The sequence below is a fragment of the Dendrobates tinctorius genome, unplaced genomic scaffold (genome assembly GCF_039654945.1).
Source record: "Dendrobates tinctorius isolate UK_male_01 unplaced genomic scaffold, ASM3965494v1 ptg000204l, whole genome shotgun sequence".
Taxonomy (NCBI): Eukaryota; Metazoa; Chordata; class Amphibia; order Anura; family Dendrobatidae; genus Dendrobates; species Dendrobates tinctorius.
The window spans coordinates 1343477-1369438 of NW_027361871.1; the positions used below are offsets into that span (position 1 = coordinate 1343477).

General features: G+C 41.2%; 1 protein-coding gene and 1 long non-coding RNA gene across 2 annotated transcripts in view; one reads left to right on the plus strand and one right to left on the minus strand.

The window, feature by feature from the left end:
- Positions 1 to 25962, minus strand: part of LOC141057370 (growth/differentiation factor 8-like) — a 250037-nt gene that overhangs the window by 104331 nt on the left and 119744 nt on the right. Inside the window, exon 2 of the mRNA XM_073553962.1 lies at positions 2545 to 2909. Within this exon, the coding sequence (XP_073410063.1) occupies positions 2545 to 2909 (365 nt within the window). The remainder of the gene's footprint in view (positions 1 to 2544; positions 2910 to 25962) is intronic.
- LOC141057371 (uncharacterized) lies at positions 7811 to 8711 on the plus strand. The gene is made up of 4 exons (XR_012222035.1): positions 7811 to 7933; positions 8028 to 8097; positions 8314 to 8395; positions 8635 to 8711. It is a non-coding gene; the product is annotated as an uncharacterized lncRNA (long non-coding RNA).

A 25962-nucleotide genomic window follows, 5' to 3' on the forward strand; every position in this document is an offset into this window, starting at 1 on the left:
CAAGCAGTGGGTGGACAAAATCCCACACTATTTTTCCACTCACCCCCAGAGCAGGTGGACATTCTGGGGGCTGGATCCTGCTGTCCTTCCCTTGGTAAACTCTAAAGCTGTGAGTGTACCCTGAGGTACTCTCACACAGCTTATAGAGTTTATCCCGTACCTCGACCTCTTGTTGGGCAGGTACTGACGGAATTGAAGCCTCCCTTTGAAGTGGATGAGGGATTTATCCACACAAATTTCCCTTTGGGGAATGTACACTTCAGCAAACTTGTTGCTGAAGTGTTCGATGACCGGCCAAATTTTGAATCGCCTCAAAATGTTTGCGAAACATAATCATGCCAAATATTGGACTTTGATATAAAATATCAGTACTCCAGTATTGGCGAATTTCTGGTTTCATCACAATCCCTATGTGGAGGTTCAGTCCCCAATTTTTCATCATTTCTACAGAGTCAATGGAACTCCAAGTAGAAAATGACAAATTAGGGTTTTGGGCAAAAAATTGCAGGGCGTACAATTTGGTTTGCTCCACCATAAGACTGACAATTGACTCAGAGAAATGGACTTTGCAAAAGTCTATTTCCCTGAAGTTGGCAGTCTCGAACTGCATTCCTGATTGGGGAACGAAATCAGGAATCATTGGAGCCAAATTTTAAGGGATGGGGGTCCAGGAGGGGGCACTATTGCTTGCTATGGTGTCACTAGCATTAGGTTGGGGGTTACTCACACTTGGCTGTGGGTCTTCTCCCTCGGCTCTGCATCCCTGGGCTCTGGACGATTTCTCATCCTGCAACATCTTGGTGGTGGTAAGTCTGTGTCACTGGAGGAGGAAGAGTGGGAGGAATAGAGAAAAGTGGGGTCCTCTCCCTCACCATCAGTTTCGGAGGCAATAATGTCATATGCCTCCTCAGCTGTGTACACCCTTTGTGACTGGGATGAAAAGGACATTGTGTTTGTGGTGTATGCATGTGTAAATAAAGCTTCATTATAGTGTGCGTGTGTATGTGTGAGTGTTTGGTGAAATTTTCTACTGCAGGAGGGGGCTGTCAGGCGTGGGGGAGCTGGAGGGAGTTGTCAGGCACAGGGGGGCAGGAGGGGGCTGTCAGTCGCAGGAGGGGGTTGAAGAGATGCAGCAGCAGCGAAGGTGATCACTGGGGCAGGGAGGAACTATCAGAAGCCGGCAGCAGCAGCAGGGAAGGTGATCACTGGGGCAGGGGGGGTGATCACCAGGACAGGGGGGTGATCATCGGGGTGGGGAAGGAAACGGAGGTTGGGGGGGTGGAATTAGATAGTGGGGGGCAGAGGGCAGCAGAGGGGAGTAACATATGGCAGCAGGGGTGGTTATTGTGGTCAGTCAGCAGCAGGTCAGCAGGCAGGGAACTCGCTCTTCAGCCTCCACGGATGGGATGAGGCTGAAGAGCCGGGGCAGCCATACCTTACTCCGCCCCTCCACATCTGTTTGGAGGGATAGTGTCAGATGGACGCTAGATCCAAATCAGATCTGTTTATAAACTGCCTGATAACAAATTTTGTATAGGCAAAACAGTTTGCTCATCTCATAAAGGCTCTTTTAATTTTGAGAGCGGGGAGGTGTCGGTAAACTATCTTGTTCTCTGTGTATGAAACCTGGCAACAGGAGATCTGGACTGTGACATTTTAAAGCCATTATATACGAGATGAAAAAAAGTTCTGTCTAGATGAGTAACATAGTCAAACCTTCACTAATATAATCATGTATAAGTATCTTGAAAAGCAGTGCCCAAGTTAATTTGTTTCTAATGTTTACATTTTATACTAAAATCCGTAAAAACAACAGGGAAGTTTTTACCAAAGAATAATTCAATTATTTTATTTCAATTTATATTAGACATTAGTGCAACATAGGTATGAGTAAGGACAACAATACAATTAAAAAGCCACATGGAAATTCATGGTCTAATGTAAACATGGTGTATATTGCACAAAAACAAATTACAAATGGGCATAAAAAGGAAGTACACACCTCCACTGGATAAAGCTCAGTGTGAAACGCATGTCGGGGTGCCTGCTGCTTTCATTTAACCTGTTAGCACATGTGTGGACTTCTTGGCAGTCATTGCATTTTTATAGCACCTTATGTCTTTTCTGCATTGGTCACTTTTTTTTGTACCTGCACTTTACATAAGTGATAGTTGCTATGCTGAGAAGCATTGTATTGCTCCCTACATATTTGATTGGCACTTGGCTTTTTATAATATCTGGAATACTTCCTTTTTATGCCTTATATAAATTAAAATAAAATAATTGAATTATTCTTTGGTAAAAACTTCCCTGTTGTTTTTTTGGATTTTTGTATTAATTTTGGGAGTACCAATTAATAGGCATATATAAATTATCGGCTCTATTACATTTTATACTGTTGCAAGGAAGACATATGATGTAGAGGCACTTGTTTTCTTCTGATTGGTATTCAGTCATATTGGTTCAAATTACCAGAATTTACTGAAATTGACTTAAAACTAATAAACATATAATGTAAATAAAAATCTAAATTATATAATTTACCAGGCCATTTTCATTGTTGGTAACTGCAAGGTCTTCTTCAATACCATCAAATGCTTTAATTTCAATGCCAAGATTGGATTCAGGATTCTTCAGCCAGTTTTGAAACACAGTTTTCACATCTATACTTTGCCAAGATCCAGGTCCTGGATTCATCTCAAGTTTTAATGCTCGGATTCCAGTATGCCTTGAACCATCTTTCAAAGGTTTAATGAGTCTTAAGATTTGCACCACAACTGTTGTAGACCTTTGGACAGGCTTTAGATAAATCCATAGTTGTGCCTTTGAAATTTTATTTAACTGAATTTTGGAGCTCACTTTAAAATAACAACACTTCGGTTTTTCAGCCACATCAGCTACAAATTCAGCTGCAAAGTAAAAATGTTTATAAATCACATTAAAGGTATTTTAACATTTATCATTTAATGTTTCATTAATTTTTTTAAATTTAGCTACACAATAACATAATTAAAGCCATTGTTCTTGAAACAGTGGAAAACAAGAAATAATACATTTATCTATAAAAAATTTAACAATGTTTACTTCATACAAGTTTGCATTTATTTGTCTTTTATTTTCAAGCATTGAGCTAATGCAACTAAATGTAGTGATTTACAGATATTGTTCAGTTACATAGATTTCACTTTCCTTATTTTCAAAATCCATTATCAATGTTGGCTGTTAAAAAGTGAATTTGGAAGCCTAATAAAAGTTATTATAGTACATATTATTAGATGATATATTTAAAATTGTATTGAAATAAATTATTGATGATTCATTCATTATGCATGGTATTGTTGCTTAATAATTATAACTGGTTGTAAGATCACATTTATATAAATAATTATTACTATTGTTAGCAACAATGGACTATAATTGTAAGATTGCTTAAAAATAGCTTACAGACTAAAGAAAATAGTTAAATCAATCGCTTTACAAAAACAAGTTTCTCTAGCCTATATATTTTTATTTTACTTTGTTACATTGTTATCTTGAATGATAATAATCACTTCGCGCCACAGCCAATTTTTGTTTTTGCGTTTCTGTTTTTCACTCCCCTTCTTCCCAGAGCCATAACTTTTTAATTTTTCCATCAATATGGCCATTAAGGGCTTGTTTTTTGGTGGGAAAAGATTTAATTTTGAACGTCACCATTAGTTTTACCATATCATGTACTCAAAAAGTGCAGTGAAATTGTAAAAAAAAGCGCAATCCACAACTTTTTTTGGATTTTTTTCTCACATGTTCACCAAAAGCTAAAAAATGACCTGTCACTATGTTTCTCCAAGTCAATATAAGTTTATAGACAACAAACATGTCTAGTTTCTTTTTCATTTAACCCCTTAACGACCACCAATACTCCTTTTAACAGCGGCAGTTAAGGGTACTTAAACCACAGCACCGCCTTTTAACAGTGCTGAGGTTTAAGGTTACAGCGCTTCCCAGAGTCGGAATTTTACCAGGGTCTTGGCTGCACAGACCCCAGAAAACATAATTCGGGTCAATTTTTACTGACCCCAGTGTTGCGTTTGCCGTTATTAAAGGTATTAAGTGGAAAAAATGGTTAGCACTCGACTTTTTGTGAAACGGTGCCAGTGAAAGGAACCCGAGGTCCCATAAGCATAAGTTCAGAGAAAATCACTGCACATGTACAAGAAAAATGCTTCAGGTAAGTTTATTGCTGATTGTTGAAGCGACAATTTAAATGACGTTGTTTCGGCCAATCATTGGCCTTTATCATATAGTAGCTGGAAAAAAAAGGAAATACAACAATAAGAAACAATCCTATCCAGAATAAGATCTGGAATAGATTTTCTTCCCATTCCCAGTAGAGACATCAAAACAAGGGACTGGGAAAAAGAAAGGAAAAGACTGGTTGCCTATGACCTGCACTGCACGACCCAAGGAGAATATCATAGACAAGGCAAAATTCCTCGTGGTCTCCGTAGTAACCTACGACCCACCCTTTTTTTCAGACAACGAAAAATATTTTACTACCTTTCAGAAGATTCTGAATAAATGTTCATTTGACATCATCTTGCTAATGATAGAATTTCTTCAAGAAGCCATCAAGGAGACGGAAGAAAAAATTACCATGATTGAAACTCAACTAACCTCTACTCTAAGTACTACGGACTTCAGTACCTTAAAAAAACAAGGTGAACTCTGCTTTATTGACACATCAGAAAACTTTAGAGAGAAAACGAACCAAGTTCCAACGTGACACAGAAGACTACCTTACCAATAGAGTCTACAAATGGGAGGATTCAGCCCCCAGACGGTTTCGAACAAGACCTCGCCACCAAGCAGGGGGATATACGGCCTCCGGAGGCTCCTCACCTGTAGGAGGCTCGTCTCCAGGCTCTGGGAGTGACACTGGTGCAGTGTCAACCTCAAGAACTTCTTTTTTAGGCCAATGCGCACATCAACAAGGCGGTCCAGGAGGAGGAGATCCGAATCGCCAAATGACCCTTCAGTCCCAGGTAGGAGTTCAAACCAAGTGGTTAATATCTCTGACTACTCACTCTCTCCTTTAGAACTTAAGGTACTTAACATGGGTCTATCTTTCTGTCCAACACCTAAATGGGATGCTTTTTAATTAGAAAATGATCCCCAACAATTCTATCGTAGCATTAGACTGAAGGTACATTTTGAGAATACCCCTTCCCCAACATTGAACACCCTAGGATCCATTCCCACTCGGGACTTGCATCCACTAATCACAATTGATTCCATTTGGTTTGAGAAACCCAAGTAGTTTTATGCCCCCAAAAGCCAACCATGCGGTTGAGACATTTGTCGACCTACTAGAAAGAGATGTAAAACAGGCTATTCATGACCAACGTATAGGACTACTCCCTGTCTGCCACAATCTATCTACAATTGAGAAAAAAGCTTTAAACTCCTTGAAGGAGAGTACCAACATTGTTATAAAACCTGCGGACAAGGGAGGTGCCATCGTTGTCATGAACAGAAACCAGTATGTTGCGGAAATTAGGAGACAACTTTCAGACACAAACACATAGGATATCACATGGTGACCCCACCTTTGAGATACGTAAGATAATTGACACCATTCTATCAAAACATTTACAGCTCAAGACAATTGACGCTAAAACTAGAACATACTTGATCAATCAGCACCCGGTGACCCCTGTTGTATACACTCTCCCCAAAATACACAAGGATCTGTATAATCCACCAGGACGTCCCATAGTTGCTTCTACGGACTCTATTCTCAACCCACTATCCATCTTTCTAGAAAAACTACTGACGCCTCTTACCCATACCACTAAATCATTTATCTTGGATACAGGTGATTTCCTGAATAAAATCCGGGACATTAGTTCCATTCCACCCACTAGCATTCTTTGCACCTTTGATGTTACCAGCCTGAATACATCCATCACACACGATAAAGGCATGGAGGCTGTCTCTCTAACTCTTAGCGAGGTTAATATGGACATGCACCTGAAAGATTTTTGTTTAGACCTCTTGAATATTGTCTTAAGACAGAATTTTTTTCGTTTTGAAAATTACTTTTACATCCAGGTTTGCGGGACCGCAATGGGCTCAAATGTAGCCCCCGCGTATGCTAATCTCTACATGGACAGATCTGAACGAGATCACATTTACCCCAATTCACTGCTTTAGGAACTCGCTTTAGCGTGGTATCGTTACATCAACGATATTTTTTGCATTTGGCTGGGAGACCTCAACAGTCTTCTGACATTTTTACGCATGCTCAATGGCATCAGACAGGAACTTAAGTTCACACTCTCCCACAACATCCATGAGATAACGTTTCTAGACACAAAAGTCCTTAAGGACCCTCAGGGAAGACTCACCATGGACATCTACACCAAACCCACCGGTTGCAATAATCTTCTTTCATGTAACAGTTGTCATCTCAAATCCACCAGAAACAGTCTCCCTCGGTCCCAGTTCAAAAGAGTTACCAGAATTGTTTCTAACCCCTCAGTTAGAGACTCTAGGCTACAAGAAATGTCCAACATATTTTCATCCAGGAATTACCCATCCACACTTCTTGCTTCTGAAATGACTAGAGCACTTGCTGATACGGATCAGTCTTCTACTACTTCACAAAAAACATCTAGACTCCCTTTTGTTCATGGTCATCATCCATCTATGCAAAGAGTACATAACTTAATTCACAAACATTGGCCCTTACTGACTAAGGCTTACCCCAACATATCCATCTTTAGAAATCCACCACTGATGTGTTTGAGAAGGCCCCAAAGTATCAAGGATAAACTAGTCAGGGCCGACATGGTAGGTCACAATGAAGCACCCACAAGGACCTTGACAGGTCATAAGAGAACAGGTACCTTTCCCTGTCTCAATTGTATGAGTTGCTCCAATGTCATCAAGGGCAATGTCCATCCACGTACGGGCAAAGCTTACCCCATCAGAGAATTCCTCACATGTGAATTGAACTTTGTGGTATACCTCATTATGCGTCCCTGTGGTTTGCTCTATGTGGGCGAGACCACTCAAGCAGTTAAAGATCGTATCTCTAGCCACAAATCGACCATCAGATGTGGGAAGGTTTGGCTGCCATTACCGGCTCATTTTAAGGAGGCCAAACACAACGTATCTCAATTGAGATTTCAAATAATTGAGAAAGTACCGAGACCCAGGAGAGGGGGTAACCATATCCGCCTGCTCAAACAACGTGAGACATTTTGGATATATACTTTAGACACTTTGCACCCCAGAGGTCTCAACCGTGAGATAGATTGGATAACATAATGTATTTTTTTCCCTAGACCCATTGAATTCTTGTTCTTGTTGATTTATCCATAGAAATTCCCTGGCGGTAAGACCATTTTTTCATTATCGAGGTGTTTGTTTCAATTTTTTACGTACTTTTTTATTTTTGTTTTTTATCTCTCCCACCCCCCATTCTCCGTTTCCTCCATTCTCTCTCCTTTTTTCAGTTTGGACTCCTACTTACAATTTATTTGATTTGCATTTATCTAATCTTTGTCAGTATACATTTTATATTGCATATTTACCCTGTATTCATGGCAATATTGTATGCATATGTGCATGATGTCATTCATTCCACATCTATCTATGCCTAATTCAACCAGTGTTCTCATTGACACCACACACTATACTGCAGGGACTCAAAGAGTTAATTTCATCCCACTACGCCCAGCCCCCATTCTCCATTACAGGCTGATTTCACATAAGGCTTGTTGCTGAGCGACGCTCCCTCTGCAGTCTGTGCAGATGCGGTGTCCTTCAGTATTTCCAGTCAAGTGACTGGCTGGAGCTCTGTTTTAAGAGCGCTCCCTTTCAAACAGAGCTCAGTCACCGCTGGGACACAGAAGTGTCTGCACCCTCCACTGCGCCACCAATGAATGTAAGTAATACTGCTCAGCACTACCACAATATAGTGCTTTTTGCTCTCCCATGGAAGCTATTTAACTCTTATCACGCCTCTTATGTTTATCCAGCAAGCCCATATTCAATGGAGAGCGGCTCCTCCTGAAACCACTGCATACACTGGACATTGACTCTAAACTGGTATTTATAGCCATTGTTTTGGCAACTACTACCTCCATCCTCCATGTCTTGGCTTTGTAGATCTCATCTGACAGTATGATTCTCCCATTTACTACATGCTGCACACTAATGTTCTATTTTTATCACTCCACTGTTGTACATATAAGCACCTTCAGATATATAAGCCTTTTCAGCCAACATTATTACGGTTAATGCTTCCTTTTCTATCATCTACAGGACCCAATAGGCTCTGACATATCATATTGCATTGCGGTAACACTACTTACCTGGTTTTCCCAAGCTACTTTTTTTGAAAAGGGTATGCCTTTTTTTCATTTCTTGTTGTAACAACACCTCTGTACCTTGAACATGTCCACCATTCTTTAACCCTTTCTCCATGTTTTGTGGATACCTCTCTCTGGATATATTTCCCTGTCGCATCAATACAGTTGCTTTTAAATCAACCTACATTTTGGAGATGTTTATTGTAAATAATCTGTAAATATTGTATATATTTCTCTATGGGTTTTCTTATTGTTGTATTTCCTTTCTTTCCAGCGACTATATGATAAAGGCCAATGATTGGCCGAAATGTCGTTTAAATTGTCGCTTCACCTATCAGCAATAAACTCACCTGAAGCATTATTTTTCTTGTACGTGTGCAGTGATTTTCTCTGAACTTTGTTATTAATGGTATAACAGCAACCACAAAAAAGGCAGATTTTCCATTTAATTTCTCTCTCCTCCGATGTGTCGCACATCAGAGGAGAGAGAAATGGGTTCCCCTGGACCCCCGATAACCCCCCCATATACCTCCATTGTCCCTGCAGGCCCCCCTGATGTCCCCTGGGCCTTCTTTGGAGAGAAAATGGCGGATGCATGCAGAGTGCCTGCCGAGATCTGCCGGCCGATACCCGGCAACAATAGGAGATTTTTTCCTATTGGTTAATTTTGATCACTCTATCACAGTGATTAAAATAAAAAAAAATTGTAAATCAAACCTCCCTTTATCACCCCCTTTGTTAGGTAAAAATTAAAAAAAATTTTTTTAATTTGTTTCCATTTTCCCATTAGGGTTAGAGTTGGGCTAAAGAGATTTGGGCTAAAGTTAGGGTTGGGGCTAAAGTTAGGGTTAGGGTTTGAATTATGGTTATGGTTGGTATTAGGGTTTGGATTAGGGTTATGGCTGTGTTAGGGTTAGGTTTGTAGTTAGGGTTAAGGGTGTGTTGGGGTTAGGGTTGGGATTAGCATTGTTAGGGTTGGGATTAGGGTTAGGGGTATGTTGGGGGTTAGGGTTGGAGTTAGAATTGGGAGGTTTCCACTGTTTAGGCACATCAGGGGCTCTCCAAATGCAACATGGCGTCCAATCACAATTCCAGCCAATTCTGCATTGAAAAAGTCAAACAGTGCTCCTTCCCTTCCAAGCTCTGCCCTGCACCCAAACAGTGGTTTACCCCCACATATGGGGTATCGGCATACTCAGGACAAATTGGACAACAACTTTTGGGGTCTAATATCTCCTATTACCCTTGGGAAATTAAAAATTTGAGGATGAAAACATTTTTGTGGAAAAAGTATGATTTTTTTTATTTTCGTGGCTCTAGTTTATAAACTTCTGTGAAGCACTTGGGGTTTCAAAGTGCTCACCACACATCTAGAGAAATTCCTTGGGGGGTCTAGTTTCCAAAATGATGTCACTTTGGGGGGTTTGAACTGTTTAAGCACATCAGGGGCCCTTCAAACGACACATGGCGTCCGATCTCAATTCCAGCCAATTCTGCATTGAAAATGTCAAACAATGCTCCTTCCCTTCTGAGCTCTGCCGTGTGCCCAAGCAGTGGCTTACCCCCACATATGTGGTATCGACATATTCAGGAGAAATTGCACAACAAATTTTGTTGTTCATTTTCCCATTTTACATTTGTAAAAATTAAAAAGCTGGTTCTGAATTAAAATGTTTGTGGAAAAAAGTTAAATGTTAATTTTTTCCTTCCACATTGCTTCACTTCCTGTGAAGCACGTAAAGGGTTAATTAACTTCTTGAATGTGGTTTTGAGCACCTTGAGGGATGCAGTTTTTAGAATGATTTTGGGTATTTTCTGTCATGTACACCCCTCAAATGTGAGGTGGTCCCTAAATAAAATGGTTTTGTAAATTTTGTTGCAAAAATGAGAAATTGCTGGTCATCTTTTAATCCTTATAACTTCCTAACAAAAAAATTTGTTTCCAAAATTGTGCTGATGTAAAGTAGACATGTGGTAAATGTTAGTTATAAACTACTTTGTGTTACATATCTCTCCAATTTAAGGGGATAAAAATTAAAAAAGTTTGAAAATTCTGAAATTTAAAACATTTTCACCATATTTCCATTTTTTCATAAATAAACGCAAGTCTTATCGAATAAATTTTACCACTAACATGAAGTACAATATGTCATGAAAAAACAATCTCAGAATCAGTGGGATCCATTAAAGCATTTCAGAATTATAGTCTCATAAAATGACAGTGTTAAGAATTTTAAAATTGGCCTGTCATTAACCCCTTCCCAACCTTTGACTCCACGTAGGCATCATGAAAGTCGGTACCAATCCGACCTATGACGCCTATGTGGCATCATGAATTGATTGCCCCCTGTGGGTCTGGTGACCGGGGTCAATGAAAGGTCACCCGACCCGCAGGTACAGGGGACTTTGTGCTTCACCCCAGGGGGGTGGCTTAGCCCCCCCTGAGCTACGATCACTCTGATTGGCTGTTAAAATTGAAACAGCCAATCAAAGCGATTGTAATATTTCACCAATGAAATTTGTTGAAATATTACAATCCAGCCATGGCTGATGCTGCAATAGCATCGGCCATGGCTGGAGACCTTGATCCGACCCCCCACACTGACTGGCGGCGGCAATTGGCCCCCACCACCGACTGATGCAGGTGATCCACCGCCGACATCACCATCTGCTTCCCTCCGTCTTCCGATCCCCCACCCTCACCCTCCCCAGTACATCCTATGTCCCTCTGTCTGTATGGGTGTCCCTCCCGGTTTCTTCTTGGGTGCCGCCATCTTGCAAAATGGTGGGCGCATGCGCAGTGCACCTGCTAGAATCTGCCAGCTGCAGATTCATTCATTCATTGCAGGTATATTTTGATCACTGTGATAAACTCTATCACAGTGATTAAAATAGAAAAAAGTAAATAACCCCCCCTTCATCACCCCCATAGGTAGGGACAAATAATAAAATAAAGAAAATATTTTTAATTTTCCATTAGGGTTAGGGTTAGGGTTAGAATTAGGGTTAGGGTTGGAATTAGGGTGAAGATTGGGGTTAGGGGTGGGCTGGGGTTAGGTTTGTGGTTAGGGTTAGAGTTGGGATTAGGGTTAGGGATGTGCTGGGGATAAGGGTTGTGGTTATGGTTAGAGGTGTGTTGGGGTTAGGGTTGAGTTAGAATAGAAGGGTTTCCACTATTTAGGCACATCAGGGGGTCTCCAAATGCAGCATGGCGTCACCATTGATTCCAGCCAATTTTGCGCTCAAAAAGTCAAACATTGCTCCTTCCATTCCGAGCCCCGACGTGTTCCCAAACAGTGGTTTACTCCCACATATGGGGTATCAGAGTTGCTGAACAACTTTGCGGGTCTAATTTCTCCTGCTACTCTCTTGAAAATAAAAAATTGGGGGCTAAAAAAAATTATTTTTGTGGAAAAAATGATTTTTTATTTTGACAGCTCTGCGTTATAAACTTCTGTGAAGCACTTGGAGGTTCAAAGTGCTCACCACACATCTAGATAAGTTCCTTGGGGGTCTAGTATGGGGTCACTTGTGGGGGGGTTTCTATTGTTTAGGCACATCAGGGGCTCTGCAAACGTAACATGATGCCCGCAGACCATTACATCAAGTCGGCATTTCGAAACATCACTACTTCCCTTCCGAGCCTTGACGTGTGCCCAAACAGAGGTCTCCTCCACATTTGGGGTACCAGCGTACTCAGGACAAACTGGACAACAACTTTTGCGGTACAATTTATCCTGTTACCCTTGTGAAAATAAAAAATTGTGGGTTGAAAAATCATTTTTTGAGAAAATAAAATGATTTTTTATTTTCATGGCTCTGCGTTATAAACTTCTGTGAAGCACCTGGGGGTTCAAAGTGCTCACTACACATCTAGATAAGTTCCTTAATGGTCTAGTTTCCAAAAATGGGGTCACTGGTGGGGGGTTTTCACTGTTTAGGCACACAAGGTCTCTCCAAACGTTACATGGTGTCAGCTAACGTTTGGAGCAAATTTTCCATTCAAAAAGTCAAATGGCGCTCCTTCTCTTCCGGGCTCTGCCGTGCGCAGAATCGGTGGTTCATGACCACATATGAGGTAGCGGTGTACTCAAGAGAAATTGCCCAACAAATTTTAGGATCCATTTTATCCTGTTGCCCATGTGAAAATGAAAAAACTGAGGCTAAAAGAAAATTTTTGTGAAAAAAAGTACTTTTTATAACGGATCAATTTGTGAAGCACCTGGGGGATCAAAGTTATCACTATGCATCTAGATAAGTTCCTTGGGGGGTCTAATTTCCAAAATGTGGTCACTTGTGGGAGAGCTCAAATGTTTAGGCATACAGGGGCTCTCCAAACATGACATGGCAACTGCTAAATATTTCATCATATTTTCCATTCAAAAAGTCAAATGGCGCTCCTTCCCTTCTGAGCCCTGCCGTGCGCCCAAACAGTGGTTTATGACCACATATGAGATATCGGTGTACTCAGGAGAAATTGCCCAACAAATTTTATGATCCATTTTATCCTGTTGCCCATGTGAAAATGAAAAAAATTGATGCTGCTAAAAAAAATTTTGTTGGAAAAGTTAAAATGTCCATTTTTTCCTTCCACGTTGTTTTAGTTCCTGTGAAGCACCTGAAGGGTTAATAATCTTCTTGAATGTAGTTTTGAGTAGCTTGAGGGGTGCAGTTTTCAGAATGGTGTCACTTTTGGGTATTTTCTGCCATATAGACCCCTCAAAGTGACTTCAAATGTGAAATGGTCCCTAAAAAATGGTTTTGTAAAATTTGCTGTAAAAATGAGAAATCGCTGGTCAACTTTTAACCCTTATAACTTCCTAACAAAAAACATTTTGTTTCCAAAATTGTGCTGATGTAAAGCAGACATGTGGGAAATGTTACTTATTAACTATTTTGTGTCACATAACTCTCTGGTTTACCAGAATAAAAATTAAAAATTTGAAGATTGGGAAATTTTTGCCAAATTTCCATTTTTCACAAATAAATGCAAAGATTATAGACCTAAACTTACTACTAACTTGAAGCCCAACATGTCATGAAAAACAGTCTCACAATTGCTAGCATCTGTTGAAGCGTTCCTGAGTTATTACCTCATAAAGGGACACTTGTCAGAATTGCAAAAAATGGCCAGGTCATTAAGGTCAAAATAGACTGGGTCATGAAAGGGGTTAAACTGCAAATAGGCTCTGTCACTAAAGGCTTAAGTGGTGAAAAAAAAGTCCAAAGTTTTCTAAAAAAAAAAAAAAAAAAAAAAAAAAAAATTGCGCCATTTTCCGAGACCCGGAGCATCTTCATTTTTTGGATCTCAGATTGGGTGAGGGCTTATTTTTTGGGTGTCGAGCTGACGTTTTTAGTGATACCATTTTGGTTCAGATATGATCTTTTGATTGCCCGTTATTACATTTAGGCTGGAGTCACACACAACCATTAAAAAAATCTTTCCAATTTTTACGGTACAAAATCGCACAAAGATTTCTTGTCCAGGGATCCGTCTGTCATCCGAATTTCCAGCCATGAACCGATTTTATTCTCATCTAATCATCTGCTTGCCATCCAATACCTGTTGACCTGGAGAAGTCTTGCGATTTTATCGCAAGTCACATTTGTGGTCCATTTGCAATCCTATTTTTAATCGCACATATAGACTTGCATTGGCGAGTCCGATCCGAAAATCGGTGACAATCGCAGCATGCTGCAATTGTCTCGGTCCGAGGAAACGTTCAGAAAAAAAATTGGATGATGGGAGCTGCACCATAGAATAACATTGGGACGAATGCAATGCGATTTTTTATCGCATTGCATTCTTCCGATTTTTTCGCTAGTGCGACTCCAGCCTTACATTCAATGTTGTGGCGTCCAAATAAATGTAATTCTGGCGTTATGACTTTTTTTCACTATGCTGTTTAACGATCAGGTTAATCCTTTTTTTGTTGATAGATAAGGCGATACCAAATATGTTTATTTTTATTTCTTTATGGTTTTATTTTGAAGGGGGCAAAAGGGGGGGTGATTTAAAATTTTAATTTTTTTTATTTTTTAATATTTTTAAAACTTTTTTTTTTACTTTTGGCATGCTTCAATGGTCTCCATGGGAGACTAGAAGCTTCCATAACCTGATCGGCTCTGCTCCATAAAGGTGATGATCAGATCACCTGTATGTATCAGAATACCTCACTTGCTATGTGTGCCGACCACCGGGCGGTGCTCACAGCAAGGCAGCAGTGACAACCATAGTGGTCTCCAGGATGCCAAACCATCGGTGACCCGCGATCACGTGACGGGGGTCACCAATCGGCAGATTTCTGGCACGATGGCCATAAGCATGCGTTAAATGCCGCTGTCAGAGTTTACCAGTGGCATTTAACAAGTTAATAGCCATATGTGAATCGCAATTTCACCGGCGGCTGTTTCGGGCACATGTCAGCTGTTCAAAATAGCTGACATATGCTGGAAAAGACGTGGGCTCACCGCTGGAGCCCACATCAAAAGGGGAGTCACGGCATGCACAGTACATGTATGTCGCATGTTGTGAAAGCGGTTAAAAAAAGATATAAACTGTAAAAAGAAAATATTTAATGCATTTTGTTATGTGCCTTAAAAAAACACATGATGTCATGTAGCAATACTTATCATGAAATGTTAGGAATTTGTTTAAATAAGATTCTTAGATTCATGATGTAATAATTGATTTAATGCAAATCATTTCAGGTTAAATTTTAAGAAATTTGCTGGACTAAATGTGTGATACAATTGGTATGATTTGACAAAAATATACAACACCACATTACACAAAGTAGATGATGGCATCGGCGATAGAATGCCAACCCCAAGCATGCCTATATGTGCATCCCAATAATGCCTTGCAGCTATCACAAGGTTATTGTACTTCTAATAAGGAGGGAATATAGTAGGCTTTATAAAAGCCAGGCCAGAGAAAGCATCAGCCATTTTAGGGAGAATCTGGTTAGCCAATAAAGGTATCACTCCTTGAATACTTTTCTCAATTTTTTTGTGGACATAAGTATTTACATCTATTTTTCTGGCTAACATGGTACCACAATATTATTTTGTATTGTACATCATAGGGAGAATCTGGAAATGCAAGGTGACATTAGAGATCACAGTCAAGCAACAGTTAATGACGAGAGTAATTCATAAAGCATTGGACTAAACTACAGCATGTAACACAAAGAAAAAACAACAGCATGACAAACGTGCAAAAATACTCTGCTGTAAAAATATAACAGTAGACAGCCAGTGCTAGTAAAAAATGATAACAAAAACAGGGTATTTAGTTGATACATTTTTTACAAAAAATGTATACGAAGCCACTGCACCAACGTCACGGTATACCCATCTCGGAGCAGTCCTGTCTAATGTATTTAAAACCTGATCATGTGAGCAATACCTAAATGAGCAGGATTCAAAAAGGCGCTTCCTTATGTAGGCATGCTGTGTAAGAGACGGCTCTTATTAGTTCCTTGCTCAGCAAGGTTTGGGAGATTCCCGCCCCTCTCTTGTGTGACATGCTTTTTGTTTGCTTTTTTTATCATTTTCATTACATGCTAAAACTGACCTGCCATTATGATTTTCAAAGTCATTACGACTTTGCAGATACCAAACATGTATAGGTTAGTAAGTGCTAAAAAAAAATCCAAAGTTTGTGAAAAAAAAAAAAAATGTCGCCATATTCCAAGAACCGTAGCATCTCAATTTTTCTGGATCTGGGGCTGGGTAAGGGCTTATTTTTTGAGTGCCAAGCTGATGTTTTTATTAACCCCTTCATGACCCAGCCTATTTTGACCTTAATGACCTGGCCATTTTTTGCAATTCTGACCAGTGTCCCTTTATGAGGTAATAAGTCAGGAACTCTTCAACGCATCCTAGCGATTCTGAGACTGTTTTTTCATGACATATTGGGCTTCAAGTTAGTGGTAAATTTAGGTAAAAATGTTTTGCATTTATTTATGAAAAAAATGGAAATTTGGAGAAAAATTTGGAAATTTTGCAATTTTCAAATTTTTAATTTTTCTTCTGTTAAACCAGAGAGCTATGTGACACAAAATAGTTAATAAATAACATTTACCACATGTCTACTTTACATCAGCACAATTTTGGAAACAAAATTTTTTTTGTTAGGAAGTTATAAGGGTTAAAAATTGACCAGCGATTTCTCATTTTTACAACAAAATTTACCAAACCATTTTTTTAGGGACCATCTCACTTCAGAAGTCGCTTTGAGGGGTCTATATGGCAGAAAAAAACAAAAGTGACACCATTCTAAAAACTGCACCCCTCAAGCTACTCAAAACTACATTCAAGAAGTTTATTAAGCCTTCAAGTGCTTCACGGGGACTAAAGCAACTTGTAAGGAAAAAATGGACATTTTAATTTTTCCAACCAAAATTTTCCTTTAGCATCAATTTTTTCATTTTTACATGGATAACAAGATAAAATGGCTCGTAAAATTTGCTGGGCAATTTCTCCTGAGTACACCGATACCTCATATGTGGTCATAAACCACTGTTTGGGCACATGGCAAAGCTCAGAAGGGAAGGAGTGCCATTTGACTTTTTGAATGGAAAATATGCTGGAATATTTAGCGGACACCATGTCGTGTTTGGAGAGGCCCTGTGTTCCTAAACATTAGAGCTCCCCCTCAAGTGACCCCATTTTGGAAACTAGACCCTCCAAGAAACTTATCTAGATGCATAGTGAGTACTTTGAACCCCCAGGTGCTTCACAAATTGATCCGTAAAAAAAAAGTCCTTTTTTCAACAAAAATTTTCTTTTAGTCTCAGTTTTTTCATTTTCACATGGGCAACAGGGTAATATGGATCTTAAATTTGTTGGAAAATTTCTCCTGAGTACACTGATACCTCATATGTGGTCATAAACCACTGTTTTGGCGCACGGCATGGCTCAGAATGGAAGGAGCACCATTTGACTTTTTGAATGGAAAATATGCTGGAATATTAAGTGGTTGCCATGTCACGTTTGGAGAGTCCCTGTGTGCCTAAACATTGGAGCTCCCCCACAAGTGACCCCATTTTGGAAACTAGACCCTCCAAGGAACTTATCTAGATGCATAGTGAGTACTTTAAACCCCCAGGTACTTCACAAATTGATCCGAAAAAAAGTACTTTTTTTCACAAAAATTATCTTTTAGCCTCACTTTTTTCATTTTCACATGGGCAACAGGATAAAATGGATCCTAAAATTTGTTGGGCAATTTCTCCTGAGTACACGATACCTCATATGTGGTCATAAACCACTGTTTGGGCGCATGGCAGGGCCCGGAAGGAAAGGAGCGCCATTTGACTTTTTGAATAGAAAATTAGCTCCAATCGTTAGTGGACACCATGTCGCATTTGGAGAGTCCCTGTGTGCCTAAACATTGGAGCTCCCCCACAAGTGACCCCATTTTGGAAACTAGACCCCCGAAGGAACTTATCTAGATGTGTGGTGAGTAGAGTTGAGCGACTTTGGTCGGATCGGGTTTCATGAAACAAAATTTGTTTCAGATGAAACTGGTCCGACTTGTGCAAAAAAAGACGGAGTTTCGTCTGAAACCCGACCCCAATGCAAGTCAATGGGAAATAAAGTTGACATTGAGCAGATGACATTCATCCACTCAATGCCGACTTTTATTCCCCATTGACTTGCATTGGGGTCAGGTTTCGGACGAAACTCTGACTTCTTTTGCCCTAGCGGGACCAGTTTCATCTGAAACAAATTTTGATTCATGAAACCCGATCCGACCAAAGTCGCTCAACTCTAATGGTGAGCACTTTGAACCCCCAAGTGCTTCACAGAAGATTATAACGCAGAGCAGAGAAAATAAAAAATCTTTTTTCCTCAAAAATGATATTTTAGCCCACTATTTTTTATTTTCACTAGGGTAGCAGGTGAAATTGGACCCCAAAAGTTGTTGTCCAGTTTGTCCTGAGTACGCTGGTACCTCATATGTGGGGGGAAACCAATGTTGGAATGGAAGGAGCAACATTTGACTTTGATTGGAAAATTAGCTCCAATCATTAGCGGACACCATGTCGTGTTTGGATAGCCCCTGTGAGCCTAAACTTTGGAGCTCCCCTACAAATTACCCCATTTTGGAAACTAGACCCCCTAAGGAACTTATTTAGATGCATAGTGAACACTTTGGACCTTCAGGTGCTTCACAGAAGTTTATAACGCAGAGCCATGAAAATAAAAATAATTTTTTTCCTCAAAAAATGATTTTTTAGCCCGCTAATTTTTATTTTCACAATGGTAACAGGAGAATTTGGACCACTAAAGTTGTTGTCCATGTTCTCCTGAGTACGCTGGTACCCCATATGTGAGGGTAAACCACTGTTTGGGCACACGTCGGGGCTCAGAAAGGGAGTAGTGATGTTTTGGAATGCTGAATTGATGGAATGGTCTGCGGGTGTTATGTTACGTTTGCAGAGCCCCTGATGTGCCTAAACAGTGGAAACCCCCCACAAGTGACCCCATTTTGGAAACTAGACCGCCGAAGCAACTTATCTAGATGTGTGGTGAGCACTTTGAACACCCAAGTGCTTCACAGAAGTTTATAATGCAGAGCCATGAAAATAAAAAATCATTTTTTTCCACAAAAATAATTATTTTAGCCCCTAATTTTTTTATTTTCCCAAGGGTAACAGGAGAAATTAGACCCCAAAAGTTGCACAATTTTTACTGAGTACCCTGATACCACATATGTGGGGGTAAACCACTGTTTGGGCACACATCGGGGCTCGGAAGGGAGGGAGCACTGTTTGACTTTTTGAACGCAAAAATGGCTGGAATAAATGGTGGCGCCATGTCATGTTTGGAGACCCCCTGATGTGCCTAAACAGTGGAAACCCCTCAATTCTAACTCCAACCCTAACCCCAACACACCCCTAACCCTAATCCCAACCCTAATCATAACCCTAACCACAACCCTAACCCCAACACACCCCAAAGCCTAATCCCAACTCTAACCCTAACCCCAAGCATAACCCTAATCCTACCCCAACCCACCCCTTACCCTAATCTTAACCATAATTCCAACTCTAACCCTAATTCCAACCCTAACCCTAATCCCAACCCTAGTTCCAACCCTAACCCTAATTCTAACCCTAATCCTAATTCTAACCCTAACCCTATTTTTAACCCTAACCCTAATTCTAACCCTAACCCTATTTCTAACCCTAACCCTAATTCCAACTCTAATCATAACCCTAACCCTTGCCCTAGCCTTAGCCCTAACCCTAACGGAAAAATAAAAATATTTTCTTTATTTTATTAGTTGTCCCTACCTATGGGGGTGATAAACGGGGGGTTTATTTACTTTTTTTATTTTGATCACTGTGAGTTTATCACAGTGATCAAAATAAATAAATGAATCTGCAGCTGGCAGAATCCGGCGGGCACACTGCACATGCGCCTGCCATTTTCCAATATGGCGGCACCCATGATGCGGGACACCGGGACAGCCAGAGGGACAGGAGGTATCGGGGAGGGTGAGGGGGGAGAATCAGAAGGCTGGGTGGAGTGGAGGGAAGGGGGAGGGGAGCTGATGATGACTGCGACGACCGATCGCTGCCGTCAATCGGTGGCCGGGTCCGATCGGTGCTGTTAGTGAGTGGGGAGGGTCTCTTCGGTGTCTGCAGCCATGGCCGATGCTATTGCAGCATCGGCCATGGCTTGATTGTAATATTTCACCAAATTTCTTTGGTGAAATATTACAATCGCACTACGCATGTGCCTGCCATTTTCCAAGATGGCGGTGCCCATGAGCCGGGACATCGGGAGCCAGAGCGGGACTCGGAGGCACCGTGGAAGGTGGGGGGGTGATCGGACTGCGGGGGGGAGCGGAGGGAAGGGGAGTGGAAGCAGATTGTGATGGCAGTAGCCAATCGCTGCCGTCAGTCCGTGGCAGGGGCCGATCGCCCCCACCAGCCGGTGTGGGGGGGTCAGATTAGGGTCTGCAGCCATGTCCGATGCTACTGCAGCATTGGCCATGGCTGGATTGTAATATTTCATCAAATTTCATTGATGAAATATTACTATCGCTCTGTTTGACTGTTGAAAGTGAAACAGCCAATCAGAGCAATCGTAGCCACGTGGGGGCTAAGCCACCCCCCCTGGGGTGAAGTACAAAGCACCCTGTATCTGCGGGTCGGGTGACCCTTCAGTGACCCTGGTCACCCGACCCGCAGGGGGGCTTTGAAGTCATGATGCAGCATATGCGTCATGGGTCGGATTGGCACCGACTTTCATGACGCATATGCTGTGTCACAGGTCGGGAAGGGGTTAATACTATTTTGGGGTAAATACAATATTTTGATTACCTTTTATTGCAATGTTGCGATGATAAAAAAAAGTAATTCTCTGTTTTTTATTTATTTTCTCATTACACAACTTACTGATATTTCTTTTTATATTTTGACAGATCAGGCGTTTCTGAACACAACAAAGCTGTGATCTTCTGATCGCTTGTGATAAACATAGCAAAGCTTCAACCCTGCTATGTGTAGCAGAAATGCTCATCTGCTATGAATGCCGGCCACTAAGTAGAACTCATAGCAGACTGGCAATGACAAGCACAGGGTTCTTCTGCAGACCCCCGTTTGTCATGCCAACCTATTGGCACCCCGAGATCAAATGATAGGTGCGCTGATGGGCATAGTTAGTGATGTGTTTCCGGAGCGAGCATGTTAAATGCCGCTGCCAGAGTTTGACAGCAGCATTTAACATGTTAACAGCTGTAGGTGGATCATAATTCCAGAAAATCAATTGTCATGGGCTGGAAAAGATGCAAGAGCAGCACCGGAGCCCGGATCAAAGAGGGATGCACAACATATGACGTACTTATAGTGTATGAGTTTCTCTATCCAGCAATAGTGTAAGGCTAGTTTCACACTAGCGTATGGAGAAGCTGTAGAGGGATGCGGACTTCCTCCGTGAAGCTCTGCCCACTGCTGCATCTCCTCCATTCTGCTCCGCCTATGTCCCCTATCTTTAGCATTAGGTACGCAGGCCATGCCGATGTATGCGGATACCTCCGCATGCGTCGTTTTGACGGTGCAGTGATTGCAACAAAATCCAACACGTTGTGTTTGGCGCAGGTTGCTGCACTGTCAAAACGACACATGCGGAGGCATCCACATACATCAGCATGGCCTGCGTACCCAATGCTAAAGATAGGGTACGCAGGCCACATGCTGATGTAGGCAGAGCTGAATGGAGGAGGCGTGGCATTTGGCAGAGTTTCACGGAGGAAGTCCGCATCCCTCCACAGCTCCTCCGTACGCTAGTGGGAAACTAGCCTTACATTGCCAGCAAAGCACTGTTAAAAAAAGAACCAGGAAGCTTCGGTTCACTGTGTGTGTGTAACTAGAGCGCATTTTACTTTCACTTTGCAGGCTGACTGAAAAGATGCTTAGATATCAAGCTATAAGAAATACCAGTTGCAAGCTGTGTTATATTTTTTCCTAAACAAATATATTTTCACTGTTCAATGGATGGACAGTACAGAGATTAATCAGCTGACAACAGGCTGTGGGTCCAGAGATCCAGGGACCCAAAAACCAAAAGACACAGAGAACAGTCCAGAGGAGAAGAACAACAGTGTACTAAGAAGAAGAAGAAGAAGCAAAGATGGAAACCAGCAACAACTCTGTGAAGTTCACAGTTCCAAATCTGACTAATCAGAACTACCATTCCTGGATTTTCAAGATAAAGATGCTGCGGATAATAAAATGTACGTGAAAATACACACAGGAGTCTAAACCTGACCCACCATTAGAAAACTGGGTACAGAAGGATCAAAAAGCACAAAGTACTATCTTCCTCAGTATAGATTATGATCAGATTGTGAATGTATGCAAATGTGAAACTGCAAAAGAAATGTGGGAACAGCTGCAGACAGTGCATGAAAGGATAAATCTCAGTATTTAATGAAAAATCTGTAACAGTCTAAGCTAAAGAAGGGCCAACATATTCAGAATTATATTAGAAATACTCTAGAAACTGTAGAGCACCTGAGGGGCATTAGGAAAAATCAAAAGGATTTCCATGTTGCTGCACTACTTCTAAACAGTCTACCAAAAAAGCTATTACACATAAATTGTAACTGCACTAGATACGCTCCCAGATTATGAGCTTACATTGGAGTATGTCAGAGGAAAATTTATAGATGAGTTTAAGCAAAAGAAAAAAGTGCAAGCAGCAGTGGAGTAACCAAAGCACAATCTGCTTTAAAAACCCAAGATCTACCCCCGAAAAAAGTAACTTGAAGGACACAAGTGAGTGTTTTTTTCTGAAGGAAATCAGTGTACCTAAAGGCTGACTGTAGAGTCCAGAAAGCTATAAATGACACAAACTAGCAGAAGGAAAAAAAATCAAAGATGAGATGTACCAGCTGAAATGCAAGGAAAGTGTACACAATGCTAAACATGAACAGCATAAGAATTTAATTCGTGTATGGTACAGGTGTCTTGCACATAGAGCCGAACCCGGACCCCATTCACTTGAATGGGGGGTCCAAACATCCAGTGTTTGCCACGTTGTCATGCACAAACACTGCTTCTGATCGGCAGTAAAGTCATTACCGCCAGTAAGACAGCCGCAGTTGCCATGCTGTCTAAAAGTTTACCTCCTGTCACTAGCATGGGTTGATGTGACTACTGCTCCCAAAAAAGATATAGGGTGCACCTAAAACCTGACAAATCAATATGGGTGCAAAAACCTTGCATGGAAAATGACCATGAATGAAAATTGTTTGCACACCTGAACAATATAAATATCAATTTATTGGAAAACACAAGACACGCTATGCATAAAATCATTTAAAACCAATACACATATAACAACACCCCCAGACCTGAAACCATGTGGTCCCCCAAAAATATATAATGTCGGCATATAGAAATGCAGTGTGCGGTATATAAACACCAATCAATTAGCAAGTAAGGCCAATCATAAAGTTAGAACATGTATCTCATATGTGAGTGCAAAAATTAGCAAGACACAATAAATGTCACAAGCACCAAGATTGGCAAAAGATACAGGCCCCTACTTATTATAAATGAAACTAGATGAGAAACCATGCAAACTGTATCCTAAGTAAAAAAATGAAAATAGGTGGCCAATGATGGCCACAGTTATAATTATCAAGCCAGCTGGGGAAAACAACAGGAACCAGCCCAGATAGGCTGAGCCTCACAAAAACATGGGGAACAGGGGTATGGGGAAAAGCCCCACGCGTAAGCAGCTTCATCAGAAGAAGTGTGTCCCAATTTCCAGAAAGTGAACATATTTATAAGATGCCTGATTAAGTTGCTGGTGAGTGATGAAGCCACCTGATTCAGGAGAGGAATCCATGTCGCTAGAATGCACAAGCCCAGTGCCGCTGTATCGCGAGACCACAGAACAAAAATCTCGCTCTGGCGTGAGATCATTGGACAATGATAACACAAAGCACGCATGCACAGTGACGCAGACCAGTCTGCCAGGCAACAACTAGTTGCCGGGTGTAATTAAATCTGCTTGTGCGCTATGGAGACGTTGACGTAGGCGCGAATAACACAATTGTCTAAATACAGATGCTGCTCATTCGCCATGTAAATGTCAAAAATTACCGAAAGACAAACTGACATAAAGGTGTCATGATCCAGGCTGGATCTGACAGTTTAAATGCATAAAGTTAACTTTTTTTCCTTTGGCTGTGTGCCAAAGTGTGATGTGATCGCCCCCAGTGGCCATTAGAATTATTACACGTGGTGTCGTTCAATCTAAGTTGCCCCGGTGGTGGTGAGTGGTATCGCACGTTAGTTCTTTGGTTATGTGCACTTAATTACAAATCAGGTGTTAGGCTCTATAAAAGGGAGCCAGGTGGGTTCAATCACTGTTGGTGATATTGTGTGTCATTTTGCAAGTAAGCCTGGGGGAGGAAGGAGCTGAACATGAGTCCTGCGCAGCCCAGCCAGAGGGGACGAGTGGCAGCTAGGTGGTCTGCAAGAAGGGCTGGAAAGGCGTGGTGGAGTCACAGTTTATGGTGTTGGCAGGAAGTGCTTGCATGGCTTGGTGGAGTGACGACTATGGAGAGAGTTGCACTCAGCATGCGGGACTTGGTTGCTGAGAGCTGGACTCAAGCATGCTGGACGTTTTGGCAGAAGCTGAACTCATCTTTGGGACTCTGTTACTGGACAGCTGCAATTGGTGGTGGACTCTGCTCCAAGGCTGCACTATGGTGAAGGATCCAGTTATGATGATGGATCCGGGTGGAGGAGAAGACGCACGCAGGTGGTGGGCTCTGTTGCTAGGAGCATACGCAACAGAGCAAAGCTAAGTGGTGTTTCCCCTGTTTTGTCATGTTTCCTCATGTGTATTTTAGTGCAGTGGTGGGATTAGTTTCCACACCGACCAATTCCCTAGTGAGGGTTTAGGCCAGGGCGAGCTAGGCGTTTTAGGTTCCTGTTGCCCACCCGGTGCGGAACCGGCTTAGGGAACGTTAGGAGTGCAGGGACACTGGCTCAGGGGAGCTCAGGAGGTCTCCACTTCCCTATTCCCTATCGCAGGGCCCACCATTGTTAATGTTTCCCAGGTTTCCCTTATTATTTAAATTCGCCTTACTGGAGACGGGGTTTCCAGACTTGTATATACGTGTAATGTCTAAATTCGCCAGTTGGAGGCGGTGTATCCAGCTGCACGTGTTTATTATTTAAATTCGCCCCACTGGAGGCGGTGTATCCAGGGTCACATGCGTCACATGGGTTCGCCTTGCGGTACTCGCTGCGTCCAGACACACGTGACCGTGACAAAAGGGAGGAAGAGCTGGACACATGTCCAGATGATGTAAAGGCAGGCACATCGCAAAAGGGCATAGATAAAGTTGTGTGAAACATGTACGCACCCACAAGGGAAACATCATATATTAGATTGTTGCAAATAACACAAAATATATAGGAGCGGCACAAAAGTAGAAAAAAACAAAATAATAAAAAAAATATAAAAAATAATAATGATCTACATGCAAAAAATAGTAATGAAAACACACAAAAAGTTATATATATATATATATATATATATATATATATATATACATACACACACACACACACACATTTCAGAACCCACAAAAATGATGAACAGATGGCATTACAGTCACTTGAAAAGTAGAGTCTCTGAGCTTGAGTAATTCAGGGTAAATGAGGAGTAGATGGAACATGTATGTATGGTCAGGCCGATGATAATCCAATCCTCCAAAAAGATGTTCTCCAGACCTCAATAAGCCAAGATAAATGGGAGATATATAGAGATTTAATATGAATCCCTAGAAGAGAGGAAAAGCATGAGCCATCAGGATGGTCCATAAATAAGCTTCTGGTAAAATCACCAACTTGATCCTGATAACCTAAAAAAAGAGGAATACCTGATGAAACAAATACCCCCCCAAAAATTTTTTTTAACCCAAAAAAACAGTAAACAAAAGCTCCTTATTTAACCCTGTAGGAGATACAGAATGTAAATTAAAAATCCAACTGGATTCTACTTGTAACAGAAACTTACGATTACTGCCACGCCTATTATTTTGGGTAAGCTTCTG